General features: G+C 36.8%; 1 protein-coding gene across 1 annotated transcript in view; it reads right to left on the bottom strand.

Annotated features, from left to right (window-relative positions):
- The window catches only part of RTKN2 (rhotekin 2), a 68,736-nt gene that overhangs the window by 29,909 nt on the left and 21,792 nt on the right, over positions 1-17,035 (bottom strand). The window contains exons 4-6 of the mRNA XM_044662946.1: positions 9,187-9,240; positions 7,322-7,439; positions 3,975-4,172 (exon numbers count right to left, since the gene is read on the bottom strand). Coding sequence (XP_044518881.1) covers positions 3,975-4,172; positions 7,322-7,439; positions 9,187-9,240 — 370 coding nt within the window. The remainder of the gene's footprint in view (positions 1-3,974; positions 4,173-7,321; positions 7,440-9,186; positions 9,241-17,035) is intronic.

Below are 17,035 nucleotides of genomic sequence, written 5' to 3'. Positions count from 1 at the left end.
AAAAGGAAATACAAAAGCTGAGGAAAACAACTCCTTAAAAATTAGAACTGGGAAAATAGAAACTACTAAACCACTGAGTCATTAGTCAACAAAGTCAAAAGAATGAAAACTAAATGTAAACTATCTCACCAGAAAAACTGACCTGGAAAAGATATTTTACTTACTAGACTACCTGAAAGCCATGATCAAACAATGAGACTAGACATCGTCTTTCAATAAATTATAAAGGAAAATTGTCCTGCTATGTTGGATTCTGAGGGTTAAATAGAAACTGAAAGAATCCACTGATCATCTCCTGAAAGATTGCAAAATAAAACTCCCCAGAATAATATAGCCAAATGCCAGAGCTCTCAGGTCAAGAAGAAATGTTTCTTTGTGTTCTCTTGCAATAATTTCAAGAATTGTGGAGGCATGGTCAGGATCTCAGATTTAGCAGCCTCCATGTTAAAGGAGCAGACAGAGGGCTTGGAATATAATATTTCAGAAAGGCTAGGATTACAACCAAAAACAAACTAAAAACGAAATTTTAATGTGATCCCTGGGGGTGGGGGGGGAGGAGAGGGTGGTGGTGGTGAATATTTAATAGAAGACTTCTAAGCATTCCTGATGAATAGAAAATATGACATTCCAACAGAAGATTCAAGAGGAATAAAGAGGTTAAAAAATAGAGTAATCTAAGGGATCCAAAAAAGTTGCTATATGGGAAGATGAAGATGATACATGTAACTTCATTATTATAGAAGGAATCTACATAGACAGAGGGCATGAATGTGAGTCAATGATATGTTTGGATGATTTCCAGAAAAAAAAAAAAAGATGCACAGGGAGAAGCAGAAAGGGAGAGGTGGAATGGGAAAATTTTTTTTCATGTACAATGCTTGAGGAAGAGTTTTTACAGTGGAGGGGGAAATGGGGACACACACACACACACACACACACACACACACAAAAAAAAAAAACAGGATGGGGAAAGATACAGTTAGTAATCATGACTATTAATGTGGATGGGACGAACTCACCCATAAAATGGAAGCAGAGAGCAGAATTGGATTAGAAATCAGAATTCAACAATATGATGACTTGAAAGAGATGGACACACACAAAGAATTAAAATAATTAAAATAATTCTGCTTTAGCTAAAGTAAAAAAGGAGTAGCAATCACAATCTCAGAAAAAGGAGAAACAAGAGATAATCGGGGAAACTACAATGAAGCAACACAAAAAAATTTTAGAAGTTTGATAAAGGTTTCATTTCTCAGATAGAGAATGGAGTCAAATTTACAAAAATAAGAGCCATTCCCCAATTGACAAATGGTCAATGGATATGAACAGGCACTTTTTAGAAGAAATCAAAGGTATCTATAATCTTATGGAAAAAATGTTCTGAATCACTATTGCTTACAGAAATGCAAAGTAAAAAACTTAACAGAAATAACAAATGCTAGAACATACAAAGGATACACTAATGAACTGTTGGTGAAGTTGTGAACTAGTCTGATGATTCTAGAGGACTATTTGGAATTATGCCCAAAGGACTAGAAAATTGTATATCCTTTGATTGAGCAATGCATACTGCTATTAGGTCTGTATACTCCAAAGAGATCAAAGAAAAAAGAAAAGGATGTTTATGTTTATTTCTTGGTGGTGGCAAAGAATCAGAAATTCAGGGGGTATCTATTGGGGAATGGCTGACCAAACTATGGCATAAAATTGTGATGCTGTGGTGCATGGGGTGGTTTCAGAAAGAAAAAAAAGCAAGTCAAGTGAGAAAAACCAGGTCACTGTGCATAGTAACATCAGTGTTGTAACGGTGAGGGGCAGCTAGGTGAATTGGGAGTCACTAGGGGGACTTCTTAGCTGTGAGACCCTGGGCAAGTCTCACTGCCTAGCCTTTACTGCTCTTCTACCTTGGAGTCAATATGGAATATCAATTCTAAAATGGAAAGTAAAGTTTAAATAAAAAATTTAATAATGATAACTGTGAAAGACTTGGCTACTCAATACAATGATCCAAGCCAATTACAAAGAAGCCATGGTGAAAGATTCTTTCCACCTGCAGAGAGAGAACTGATGAACTGATGTATAATTTTCTCATTTTCTTTATTTTTCTTGCTTAAAAAAAGTAGCTAATATGGCGAATGTTTACCTGGTTTCACATATAACTGATATATTACTTGCCTTCTGTGGTGGAGGTGGAGGTGGAGGAGGGCAATTATGGAAGGGGAAAATTTGGAATTCAAAATATAAAAAGAAAATAATTTTTTAAAAAAGAAACAACACTGGCGAGGCAATAACATTCCATGGCTCTACTATGAGCCAGCCCTTGTGCAAGTCTCCTCTCTTCTTTGGCTACAATTTCCTCATCTAGACTAGATGATCCTTGAGGTCCTTCCCAGCTCTCCCATTTGATGAGTCTATCATCCTATCTGAAACATGGTCATATTTTAAAGTCTGTGGAATTTAATGAAAATCATCATTTCTTCCAAGAATATACTCCAGAAATTAAAGGAGTATTTCCCCCCCTATATTTTGCATTGATGGACATTAATATTTCTTAAGCCTTAAGACCATTTTAACAAATGAGCAAAGAGTTTCACACCAAAAGTAGAAGGGATAGGAACTAAACTCAATGGGCGGTTAAAATGGGCCAATGATGTGCAAGAGAACTTTGTAAAACACCACCAGACTGTTCAGTGATCTAAAAATCTATCTCAAGGTAGTATGAACTATACATTCATATATATATACAAATATATGTATACGTTTTGTGTTAATTTTTTTTTAGCAAACGTAATGCACACATACGCCCGAACATGACCCCTGTAGCATGGCCATCTGGGAGCTTGCAGACTTCCCCCAGGCCATTGCACTTCGGGTGTGCCTCTTGGATTTGCTTTGAGAAATGAAACATTGAGCATTGTAGACAGTAACAGCAGTTCTGTCCAATGATCAACTGTGAAGGACTTGGCTATTCTCAGCAATCCAATGATCCCAGGCAATTCTGAAGGGCTTTGATGAAAAATGCTCTCCACCTCCAGGAAAGAACTGATAAGAGCCTGAAAGCCTAGTGAAGCATATTTTTGTAACTTTATTATTCTTGGTTTTTTGGGGTCTGTGTTTTCCTTTGTAGAATGGCTAATATGGAAATGTTTTGCATGATTGCACATATATGACCTCTATCAAAGTGCCTGCCTTCTCAAGGAGGGTGGGGGAGAGGGGAAAGAATTTGGAATTCAAAGAAAAAAAAAAAAGAATTGCTAAAACTTTGTTTTCATGTAATTGAGAAAAAACAAAATTTAAAAAACCATAAGGATAAAAAAAAAAAACTCACTAAAGCCCTATTGCTATTTTTTTTTTTAAATATATGCTTTCAAAGTCTTCTTAATGACAGAGAGATAAGATGGATGGCGGAGTAGAAAGAATCCCTGACTGAGAAGTCAGAGAACCTGGGCTAAAACTGGGATCTTGGTCAATCTGACCCATTGTGGGCCCCAATTTTTACATGTAGTTAATTTAATTTAGAGCTTGAGGGGGCAGCTGGGTAGCTCAATGGATTGAGAGCCAGGCCTAGAGACGGGAGGTCCTGGGTTCAAATCCAGCCTCAGCCACTTCCCAGCTGTGTGACCCTGGGCAAGTCACTTGACCCCCATTGCCTACCCTTACCAATCTTCCACCTATAAGTCAATACACAGAAGTTAAGGGTTTAAAAAAAAAATTAAAAAAAAAATATGGTCACAACCATATTGGGTATTATCTTGGCCAACATAGCGGAGTGCTCTGCCACTGCCTTCTCCAGCTTATTTTACAGATGAGGAAACTGGGGCCAACAGAATTAAGGGACTTGCCCAGGGCCACACAGCCAGTAAGTACACAAGGCTACATTTGAGCTCGGGAGATGAGCCTTATAGAAATGTACCCTCCTGTTTTAAATAGATTCACGCCTATTAAAATAGATGTTTAATTAACCGACTTACAGTTTCTGCGAGTTGATGTGAAAGTCATCGTCAAGGTCGTTTTCTTGCTGCATACAACTGAGTTTTTTCGCTCTCGCCTTCCTGAAAGACGATCTCAGTTTCTTGGCAAACACTCTCGATGTACTTGCTAGGGACGGTTCTTCAGCACAGCAGCTGTAGACTTCCAGCTTTACCTGGAAGTCTGGCCCAGCGTCATTACTAAAAACAAGCACGTCCATCGCGTTAGCGCAGTTTTAGTCGGTTAAAAAAATAAAAGGCAATACAGAAATGACACAAAAGACTGCATTGATAAGAGCCAAGACATTTTCCATTGATGTTTTCTTAACAGATATTCTAAATCAACATTTGAAATCGGCTTCTGTTAGTATATGCTAATGAATCAGATTCTCAAAGTCCTTATTATTTGGTACCTTAATACCACGCTTTACTGAAATATTTGGAATTGGGGCACTCAGACGGCTCGGCGGATTGAGAGCCAGACCTAAGGATGGGAGGTCCTGAGTTCAGATTTGGCCTTAGATGCTTCACATTTAACCCTCATGGCCCCTCATCTGCCTTGGAACCAATACACAATACTGATTCTAAGAAAGTAAGGATTTAAAAAGAAATATTTGCATTAACCAAGGAATAGCTTACATAGAAGCTCAGTTCAGAGCCCCCCTCCCAAAAAAAAAAAAGCCAACGTAAATGGTCTGGGTAATTGGTTTTTCCTGTTATCATTTCTCCTTGTCAATTCTATCTATCATGGACATACTTTTAATATATTTACATTAAATGTCTCATTTCCTGAAATGATTTTATTGCTCCAAAACACTGTCTTTTTGCTGAAAAATCCTGTGTCGATTTCACCCTCACAAGGCCTTGCTTGTAGGTTTCACCCGAAAGCCCCCGCTGCTGGCAGGCGCCTCCCCCCTCCCCGGCCCAGCCCGGCCTGGCCCCCGGCTACAAGCCCTATTTCATGATTTGGTTTCACGGGGCAGGGAGAGACATAGTGGAGGATGACGTCCTAAACCGCAGAAACATGCTCTTTAAATAGGCTCAGGAAAGTCGAGGCCGGCTTGGCCCATTCCAGATAGCCTTTTCCATGACATACAGAAAAGTGGAGTGTTTATAACTAACAAGAAAATGTACTTAGGACCTAAATAAATGGATCAGCAGCAGATGCTGCCTGCAGATGGAAAAATGAAAAGCCTTAGAGACTTTAAAAATGCAGCTTTAGCCTTTTAAGATTTAAATGAACAATCTATAGTTTGGATAAACCCAAGAAATAACTTCCAGATATTTCTGTAGTTTATTATTTGGCAACTTTTAAACATACTGTATTCCTAGTAATGACTAACAAATGTCAATATTTAGAGGAAAAACAGATTCATAAATACTGAATTCTTATTAAAAGAAACAATTATCGTAACAAAAAGCACATTCGAAAAAAAGCATTTTAAACATTGGTGAGGGTTTATTTTTTAAACCATTTAAAATATTTACCAGGATGGTTTTTAGCTGTAAATTAGGCTGCTTTTTTTCAAGATAACTTTTAATTTGCTTCTTTTCCTACAAAAGATTCTGCGTTTTTTCAGAGAAAAAAATAATGGTTTTGTGATTTTCACGGCATCGGTAAAATGGCCTCAGAATAATTCTTGCCTTAAAAAATGATTGTTAATAGAGATGAAAAAAATAATGCCAGGTTCTCCTTAGCTTCCAGGCTAGTTTTAGGAGAGTCTTTTTCAAGGATCTGATGTCTTGGGTATTCGCAGATATAAGAGAGAAAGACCTGTTATACCCACATTTTTGCTCCTGGCTGGCAATAGTGTGTTCGGGAAGACAGAGCAAGGATTAAAGAACCGAACACTTGATCATTGGGCCAATGGACCAATGGGCGCTCCGTTTGTCTATGGTCATCTTACTGCAGACAATGCAGGAAGATTAAAGAAAGGGCATTAAACTCAGGCAAAACTTTGCTTTCCATCTTGCCCTTTTCACTTACTAGCTCTGTGAGCTTAGGTAATTCATTTAATCTTGCTCAGTACACTAATCTGTAAAATGGGGATGAGGATACTTGTAGAGCCACCTACCAAGGCTATGGTGGGGTTCAAACAAGATGGTGCAAATCACTCTATGGAAATGTGAGCTGTTGCCTTATATATTCTGTGGGACCAGAGAATTCAAGCAATTATGGTCGGAATCCTTGCCTACTAGTCTTTTGAGACTCTAGGGACAAAATAGGAATTAAATAATAATTGGAGGCCAAAAGAAGTTTGGGAAAGCCTTCTATTAATCAATAATGATTTTTAAGCCTACCAGAATGATTCTATCTAGTACTATATTCTGTTGATAATAAACTTGTAAAAGGATTCGGGCAATAAGGCAACCCTGATCATCGCCGTAGGTCCTTTTGTAGTAGAGGGGAAAGTGTCAAATAAAGGAGAAGTCACTAGATCCCCATATTTCTGGATTGCTTTGTGATGAGCTTCTCTGATGAGCATCAAAGTCCCCTTGTTTGAGATGCAAGCCTTATGCCAAAGGTGACTCTATGAGGGTTCTTAGAAATGCAAAAAAAAATCTGACATGAAAATATTTAATATCCATATATCAAGTGATAGATTTGATATAATGAAATCATTTCCTTCAAAATCTTGTGCATTTAATTTTATGCAACTCAAATTGCATGCAATTCTTCTGAGAAAGGATCCATATAAATTTCACCGGATAAGGGTTTAACCAGCAAGTCCGAGGGAAGGGTGGCAGTGAATGACACTAAGCCGCATTATTGCCTTTTCCCCGTCACTTTTAAGTCTGAGCAATCAACAATAAAAATCAGTCTTGATTTGCAGCATTTGTTCATTTCTGAAGTATAAATGCTCAACTTGAAAATATTAATTCTCCAGAGCCGGTTTGAGCTGGCTCCAGTACACCCTTGAGTGAGTCCGTGACACAATAAACTTCTGCTCTAATAGCAAATATTACCAAGTTCTAAAGAAGTTAAAATTTAATTAGGGGAAGAGACCTAGAAACTGAATCTTATAAAATTAATTTTATAAAATTATATATAATATATATCATATAATTTTATAAAAGCTGATTCAACACAACAAATATGCATTGTTATGAATATACTGTTTCCACAAAAAGGATTTTCCATTCCAAATTTTTAAAAAATTTTAAAGAGACGTATTCTCTCAGTGTAGTCCTGTTATTTTCAAAATCCCTTCTCCGCATGTGTTTAAGAAGCTGAAATATATGTCTCTTATCATTCAACTGCCTCCGAAATTCAAAACCTAAATCTTAAGTTAAAAACCTAAGTCATGGAGTCTTTAAGTCATGCCTCTTTAATAAGAAAAGATACTTACAATATAGTTACATTTTCAAAACATAAGTCGGTGATTGTTTTATCGACAATAACCATATCGGTGTCAAAAATTTCAGCTCCCATCTTGAACAAACAAAATACGGCATAGCGCTGTGATCCTAAAAAAAACAGAACAATTTGAGTAAATGAAGGCTAAATCACAATAAGCATTCCTTTATGTATGTTAAACAAAAAAGTGCAAGCAGTAACCTAAAGCATTATCTGATATAGTTCATATTTTCATAAATTTTCATAAAATTTTCATATTTCATAAATTAAAAATTTCAAACATTTTCATAAATAGCCTTCAACCTATTTATTGTTTGTGCTTTTGTGCCAAGTTTTTTTTTGTGCTAAAAATTTGTTTGAAACTTGAAGCTCATTTCTCCACAGAATCAATGTTATATATGGCAGCTGAATTATCAGCTTGAGTCTTTGGGTATGACAAGGACTTATGGGAACTCTGGCGACAATCCAGACTGTCCTTGGCAGTTATTTCCCAAGAGCCTAGGAAGCTTCTAGGGAGTAGAAGAGATATAGAAGGTAAGGATGGGCAGGACACTGACTTAAGACTTCTCTTTACCTTCTTCTGCTTCTGGGCAAAAGAGAAGGAAGTGAGAATGAAAAGGGGGGAGGAAGAAAAGGACAGTGACAAATCTCAAGGAAAGAGAAGCTCTTCTGGCCACTGGAATATTTGCTGAAGGGGTAAATAGATTTATGGCGGCCATAAAACATCTAATTTGGATACTGCCTGTATCATATACTTCATTCACATTTTGTGATATTATTTATCCAGCAGCACCATCAATATACAGCAATGCCTCACTTTTCTGGAACTTAACTATTGCACAACTTTATTTCATTGGAACACAGTTGAAAACCAATCGAGTAAACAAGAGATCACCGAGCTGCCAAGATTGATGTTACAAAGTCCATAAACCAATAAAAAGTCGGTGCATTTCTTTCCCAGGAGAATCGCTCTCCTAGGGCTCTCCTCACTTCAGACCTGTTTATGCTGATTTGGACATAATTTCAACAAGCTCAGTTCTCTGGTTTCTAAACACACATCGAGGAGGATTTGATGTAGCAAATGAGAAGGGGGATTTTGCTCTAATCATTGGAAAGATGATCTCCCACCTTTGACCCATGCTCTTTTCTAAAGGTGCGCACAACTCCTTAAAGGGAATAACATAAAACTAACTAAATTTCAGACATTTCATGCAAAATTAATCACGCTTAATATGATCCAGTTATTAATGAAATATCAGTAGAAAAATATGCTAATGTAATATAGAAGAAAAAAAATGAACTAGATAAAAGGTCTTTGTGTTTTCTCTTCTTGGGCTTTCTGAACCCATTGACAACAGAGGTGAATGTTATGCTGGATAACAGCTGGAAATGATTTGGGGTTAATCTCCGTGACCTTGGAAAGTACATGAATTTGTAAAGACTATCCAAGACGCCATGAAATGCTGAAAATCAGAGCCGAAGCTGCAGATTCTTTCTCTACCCTCTGCTACATATTTTGAAATATTGGAATGAGTTATAAATAAGTAAAGAGGCAGAAAAGTATTTCTAGCTGCTAGTCCAATTATAAATATCAACCTTCTTCCCCTCACGACTTATCTCCTATTTACTCTAACCATAACTATAGCTTTGCACATTTTCCAGCAACAGCCAAAAATATACTAGATATGCATAATCCTAATTGGTGCGAAGTTACCACAGAAGAGACGGAATGGCTCTGTTAAATAATTCAGCAAAATTCTTTCAATTAATCAAATGATATCTGCATCTCATTGCAGAAAGAGACTGGCTTTCAATAATCCCACATTTGAGTTAAACTAAGAAAATTTTTATACCTACCTTCTTTATTACTGAAATGATCAGAGTCTTTCCACATTAATGGTATTCGAATATCTAGAGGGGAAAAAAAAAAAAAAGAAATGACTACGTGTAACAATTTTCTTCCAGACTTCATACCTTGAAGTAATCTAGTCTGTGAATTCCATAATGGATACTGACTATTAATGCCAGAAGAAAGTTTATTATTTAAATGTCCTAGTCTGAAGCTACCATTTTGCTTTTTTTAAAAAAAAGTGTTAAGTTAGAAATTTAAAATCTTACAGGCCTTTAATATTAATGAAAGATTACTAAAAATAACAGAACATCTCTTACTCAGGAAAGAACTATAATAAATTTACGATGTAACATTTTCATTTTGTGATATTCTGCCCTTGAAAAGTAGATTAGCTATGGGAAAACCTAGTCGCTGAATTTCTGTTTTGGGTAGGTATTAATAACAGATGTAATGTAAAGGGCAGAAATATATGATTTCATTGAATCCAAGAATCAGTTGTAAAACGAACCTTGGGGGTTACAAACAAGGAAACTGAGCCCCCTAGAGATTAAGTGCTTTGTCTGAGAGAGAATCCAAAACTTAGTAGTTTTTGTATGTTACATACTAGAACATACTTAGTAGTATGTTCTAGTATAGTAGACTGATTTCTGCCAATCAAGACTATGCTTTCATAGTTCTATACCTGGAAGGGTCCTTGGGGGTCATTAAATCCAACCCCTTCATTTTACAGGAGGACACCGAGATCCACAGAGTTTATGTGTGTTGTGCAACGTCTCCCTTAGAAGTCAGTAACAGTGAATCTGGATCTTTTTTATATCACTTTCTTTTATATCACTTTTTTTTTAATGATTTTTTTTAAACCCTTGTACTTCGGTGTATTGTCTCATAGGTGGAAGATAGGTGGAAGTCCATATATATATTTTTAAACCCTTAACTTCTGTGTATTGGCTCCTAGGTGGAAGAGTGGTAAGGGTGGGCCATGGGGGTCAAGTGACTTGCCCAGGGTCACACAGCTGGGAAGTGGCTGAGGCCGGGTTTGAACCCAGGACCTCCCGTCTCTAGGCCTGGCTCTCAATCCACTGAGCTACCCAGCTGTCCCCCTTTTTTTTTTTTTTTATCATTTTATATCACTCCCAGCCAGGAGTAGCTTTGGCCATTTACTCTTCAGGCTGCACCTCCTTTTATTCTGTAGCTCTCACCAATATTCAAAATATTGATGAATGGCATTATGGGGAAATTAATTGATGCAGCCAGAATGATGGGAAATGTCCAAAGCCCTTCACTAATGAGTGAAATGAGTGGCCTTTAAAAGAGAAAATACATTTGCCCCGGGTGTCAACCAACATCTGAAACAGAAACCTTTAAATTCCAAATAATACTCCTTACAGAGACCCTAAAACTAGGGGATCCCAAATTATTCAGGCTTGAACTACCTGGACAGCTCTCTCAATTTTCCTCTTTATTTGGAAGAGGTAAGCTTGCTTAATATGAATAATATATCATTTCTCTACATTTTATATTTGTTTTTGTATTTATACTTTAATTTTTATATATTAATAATAATCATTTTCCCCTTCCTGCTCCCTCTATAAGAATAACCAAAGGCAGAGAAGCACACGCAGGCACTGAATGGATGAAATAGCTCCTGCGCCTCAACCTGAAGGAGGACATAGGACCATCCAGCTGTGTCTACACAGACAAAGCCAGACGGATGGTGAGTTTCAGCTTGAAATACCTGGAGATTTTTTGCCTAAATTATCTAGATAATTGCTTCAACTTTCTACATCAATTTATTTCCTAAGAAACTGCCTAAAGCAGGTCTTTAATCCCTACTTAAAACTTTTTTTCCCTATCATCACTTACCAAGTTTACACATGAAATTTTCACACCTATTAATTATGTCAGTTTTAATTAGTTACAAATCTGTATGGATTTAAGCTAGATACATTTACGAAGTGCTTCCCTTTTAGACCCCAGGAGACCTTGACTGTTCAATTAGAACTTTATCAGTCTGTCATCATCATCCCCTCCCAATGCTGGCTTCGTTTCTATTCTCTGATCTCAAATTTAGCACTGAATGTGAGATCTAAATATCTAAACTAGGAAAACAGGTAAATTCAGCTAATTATTCACACTAGGAAAGGATTTTTCATTTCTGTGAAAAGATTCCTGGGAAAAGCCCTCTAAATAGTAAGCTCCTTTGGCTCCAATAAGCCATGATTCAATTTGATTTACAGACCTTTAGGAAATGCATTTATTGCCATAAAGTAAGACCCATCTGTTGAATGTCATCAATCCCTAAGAATATCTACAGGCTTTGGGGTAGAAAAAAGCCTTCCGCACCATTCCTATCTGATAGGGAGAGGGCAGCCTTGCTAATTCTCATTGTCTGAAGAGAAACAATGGAGTGAGTGGGCAGATTATTGGGTGCTTCAATTATCCATTTTACTTTATTAATGGAGAGCTGACCAGTAAAGGACAGGACGGTAATAAGAATTCATGGGTTCCTGCACAACAATAATATCTGGAAAAAAGAAATTAGGGAATTATGGAACCACAATAAAATAGGTATTTTGTAATTTGCAAATCAGCCCTAGCTGGTGTCCAAAAATCAGATCCAAGAAGGAAAACCACATACATCCCACCATTAAATCTAGGCATGGTGAAAAACACAACCATTACCTAAATCCTTCAGTAGCCAGATCTAGAACTAAAACTCTGGATAAAAAGGATCCTATACCTTGGGGGATACACATGCTTCTACACTTGACCTACTTTAATTCTTTTAAAAAAATTTAATTAATTTTTTAAAAAATTTGACCTGGGGGCAGATGGGTAGCTCAGTGGATTGAGAACCAGGCCTAGAGAAGGGAGGTCCTAGGTTTGAGTCTGACCACAGACACTTCCTAGCTGTGTGACCCTGGGCAAGTCACTTGATCCCCTCTGCCTAGCCCTTACCACTCTTCCACCAAGGAGCCAATACACAAAAGTTAAGGGTTTAAAAATATATATATGGACTTCCACCTATCTTCCACCTATGAGACAATACACCGAAGTACAAGGGTTTAAAAAAAATCATTAAAAAAAAAGTGATATAAAAGAAAGTGAACCAATACACAGAAGTTAAGGGTCCCATTGCCTAGCCCTTACCAATACCACAGTATTGACCCCAAGACGGAAGGTAAGGGTTTAAATGAAAATTTGGCCTCTCAAAAGCCAAGCAAGCTATATCATCTGTCAGGAAGATTCAGGTCCAAAGCAAAGTCTTTTTATCAGGGATTCGGTGCAATGATTATCGCTAGCTATAAATTAGTTATTTCAAAATGGCATTAATTCCACTGGGTCACTCAAAGTCCAATTAGGAATTTATTACCCGTGTACACTGAAGGGTATTTGGAGAAAATAATTAACTCAAAATCTTTCTGAAATATCTCTTTTAAAGAAATATACAATCTTATTGAATATTTAGAATACCTCTATTTGAGAAAAGGTAGCATTATAGGTGCTACATGGAATACAAAATATAATTCTTCCCTCATGAAGTTTACTCTATTAGGGAGCATGTACACATATAATGATAAAGAAACACTATCTAAATTCAGAAAATAAAAAGATCCTTTTTCCCCTGGAGATTAGGGAATGAGAAATAACTTGTAATTCATCAAGTAAAAGAAACTTAATAAGGACATATAAAAAACAAACAAATAACAGAGCAAACACAACAGAATTGAGTTCTTTAAAGGATAATGACAAGAAGGCTAAATTGACTTTAGTCCAACAATATAATCAACGTTAAGAGGCTTTAGTAACTAAGGAAGGGATAGTAACCTTGTTTGAGAAAATAGCATTCAGTTGGTGAAATTTGAACAGTTATTTAGGGCATAAAAACCTCTAAATGTAGAAATATTCAATATATCTTTTGCCAACCAAAATTATATTACAGGATCTTTGAAGCAAACATTAAAAATCAGAAACAGAAAACCATCCTAAAAATGGGTGAGAAAACAAAATTTCATTAAAGATGCCATGGCTAACATGGAAATGTTTTGCAGGAATGCACACATGCATAATCTTTTATCAAATTGTTTACCTTCTTAAGGAGGGGGTAGGTTAGGAAATGAGGGAAGGAATTAGAACAAAAAGTTCCAAATAGTAATTGAGAAAATAATAAAATAATTTTAATGAGACAGTATGTCAGAATTTCTGGGTTCTCCAAGGCAATGGTTAGGGGAATTTTATTTCTCTAAGTTTCTCATCAATAAAAGAGGGAAAGACCAAATCACATTAAAAACCAAAACAAATATCCTGATAAGCAAAGGAGAGCTTGACAAAACTGAAACCCCGCCAACTCCCATGAATGAATGAATAAATAAAACTAGGAGCTAGTTAAAAATCAACAACAAAGACAGAAAAACTAATTACCAGGTCAAAATTTTAAAAGTTGATTTTAACAAATAAAAGAATTTAGTGACAACTTTCAACCAGTCAAATGTCAATTAAATTGAAAAATTAAATAAAATGGATAAATTTCTACTGAAATATAAATTGCCCAGATTTGAAGTGATCTATTTACCATTCTTTTAATCTTAAGTCTTATCTTAAGAAACCAAACACATACATACACAAAATTCCAGAACTACATGGACTTTACAAGCAATTCTAAGCTGCTGGGGCAGCTAGATGGTATAACGGTTAGAGAGCCAAGCCTGGAGTTAGGGAGGTTCTGGGTTCATGTGGCCTCAAGACACTATCTAGGTGGATGACCCTGGGCAAGTCTCTTAACCCCCATTGCCCAGCCCTTACCACTCTTCTGTCTTAGAACTGATAACTAAGTCAGAAGATAAAGGTTTTTTAAAAGCCACTTGATCCAGCCCCATGATTGCATAGTCAGGATATCCTATGACAATGGTCCAAAGACTAAACAATCTGGAGTCAGGAAGACCTGGGTTCAAATCTAGCCTCAGACACTTCCTAGCTGTGTAATAGCTGTGTGTGTAGCTTTGTGTAAGCAAGTCACTTAACCACAACTGTGTGTCTTCTATCTTAGATAGGTACCAGGATAGAAGGTAATGATTAAAACAATAACAAATCTGGGTGACTCAAAAACTCCCCGAAACAGAGGGGGGAGAAAAGACCAATTCTAAAATATTTATGCAAAAATTTTGCAGTAAGGACATTACAGTATCCTATCCCAAGGATCATACACTCTGATCAGATCTCCTTTCTAAGATATTCAGGGAAATTAGCAAAATTTACAAGAGCTATACTCCAATTGGCTAATGGTCAGAAGATTTAAATAGTCATTTTTTAAGAGGAAGCAATTCAACCCATCAATAGATGCTAATCACCGATTATGAGAGAAACACAAATTAAAACAATTCTGATTACCTCACACTCATAAAATTGGCAAAGTATATAAAAAAGGAAAATGACAGATACTGAATGAACTATGGGAAAACAGGCACATTAATTCACTATTGGTGAAGCTGTGAATTGGTTCAGCCACACATTTTGGAATTATGCTGAAAAATTATTAAACTACCAATAGGCTTTGACCAGTGATACCACTCCTAGGTCAATACCAGAGAGATATCAAAAATTAGGGAAAGGATCCATATGTACAAAAAAATGCAAACTGAGAGGGCACCTCATCTACAGGGCAATGAATTAACAAGCTATGATTTTGGAATGTGATGAAAAACTAATTTTGCTTAAGAATGAAGGGAGGGGTTGGTTTGAAAGAAACTGAAAGATCTGAATCAAATTATTCAAAGTGAAGTGAATAGAAGCAGGAGAACAATTTATAGAATAACAGTATTAATGACAAATTTGGAAAGAATTCTATCAACACAATGCCAATGATAATCCCAGAAGTCTTGTGATGAGCTATGATATATCTCCAAATAAAGAGGTGATAGACTCAGAGAGCAGATTGAAACATATGTCAATGTACAGATAAGGGAAGTTTGGAGGGAAAGAATTCAGAACTGAAAGTAAAATTGAATTGAAAAAATTTTAAGATGCAACTTGTTCAAATTGTATGTTAATTCCACTTCTACCAGTGACAAGTGCCCTTCATACTGGGAAGGATATAAGAGACTCAAAAAGCAAAGGTTAGGGAGCACCTAGCTGGGGATGAGTTCTAGTTACTTAGTTCATTTTCAATACATCCCCGGGTACTGAAGCAACATAGAAATTTGATCGTGGCTGTGAGGTGATCTCTGAGGAACAAGTGGAGTGGGAAGTGCTACTGGCCAGGAGATGGGTAGATTTTTTTTTAAAGGTTGATACTTCAAAACTATGGTCAGTGACCCTGATGTTGATTTTTAAAATTCTAGAACAGATAAAAAGAGATGATTCATGAACATTCAGTAGAAGAGGTAACCACTAAAAGTTTCAAACAATTCTCACTAGAGAGGCAAATCAGGGAAAGGGGACATAACTGGATTTAAGGCATTTTGACAGTCTCATGACATAGCATGAAATGGATGAAACTACAGTTAGGTAGGCTTGGACTAGCGGACTGCTATGTCACAAATAATGCTGATAAATGGATAAATAATGCTGATCTAGGAGGTTTCTGGTCAGTGGCTCTGGCTTTCAACATTTTTACCAGTGGCTCAGATGAGGGCATGAATGATATCTTAATAAAATCTCAAGCAGGCACAAAGCTGGAAAGGGTAACTTAAACATTGGCTGGCAGAATATAGATATTTAAAGGTCAACAGGCCAGAACAGGGCGCCACAGCTAAGATGGTGAAATTTAATGAGAAAAATGAAAAAAAAAAAAAAAGCAGGATCTAGGCTTTTTTAGTGTCTTCATTGTGCTAAGTGGCTTATATTGTCCTTTTTTCATGGTTATAGTCTGTGTCAAAGTCTGTTCTTTTATCCATTTCTCATTCAGTGATATTAACAGGATTTTCAAATAGGTCAGGTAGAAGTTACTGCGATTATACGTATTATTTTGTATTCTTTCATCTATTTTAAGTATTGATTTTGACCTTTGCTCTTAAAAGCTGATATAACTAACTAGAGATAGAAAATTTAGGAATCTGAATCAAAATCTGATTTTTTTTGGTGCTTGCTCTCTCCAAAGTTTAGTAATCTCTGAATTGCTAAATGACCTTTTCTCAGTTGTTCTTCTGGCAGTGTGGAATACCCTCTCTTAGATCCTCTACAGTGGATTTCCATGATACTGCTTTCTCTTATTCTCCTATCAGATGATCATTCCTCTGCTAGGTCTTCATCCACATCACATCTTCTAACTGTAGATGGTGCCCAAGATTCTATATTCTAGGTTCCCTTCCCCCACCTCCCTTTTTCCCTCACTCCCTCTCCCTCTCTCATTAGCTCACATAAGTATAATTACCAGGTCTAAACACAGTCCTAGGTTATGCCTGAAGCTCCAGTCTCACACAGCCAGTTGCCTATTGGAAGGATATAAATTAAGTTGTATCTCCCATAGACATCTCAGGCTCAACATGTCTGAAACTGATCTTTTATCGTTTTCCCCAAACACAACCTTCCTTGTTCCTGTCTGGTGCACCACCACTCTCCATCCAGTCACCGATGTTCATGAACTTAGTCATTCCTCCCTTCTCATTCTTGCATCTCCCACACATCCAACCAGTTGCCAAATTCTGCTATTTCACTTCCACAACATCTGCCATCATCTTTTCTCTACTTTAATGGTCGCTGGACCCTCAAGATCTCATCTGCACCCTTTATTCAAATGCTTGTAATTAGTTTCTGAAGTACCCTAAATCTGTCCCAGCTCTAGTCTATCACGCACATGGCTGCCAGAATTATTTTCCCAAAATACAGCTTGACCAAGTCACTCTCCAGTTAGATCCA

This window comes from Gracilinanus agilis, chromosome 2 (assembly GCF_016433145.1).
Source record: "Gracilinanus agilis isolate LMUSP501 chromosome 2, AgileGrace, whole genome shotgun sequence".
NCBI classification, from domain to species: domain Eukaryota; kingdom Metazoa; phylum Chordata; class Mammalia; order Didelphimorphia; family Didelphidae; genus Gracilinanus; species Gracilinanus agilis.
Note: the sequence above shows the minus strand (reverse complement) of the source record. Positions and strands in the feature narration are given on the sequence as shown.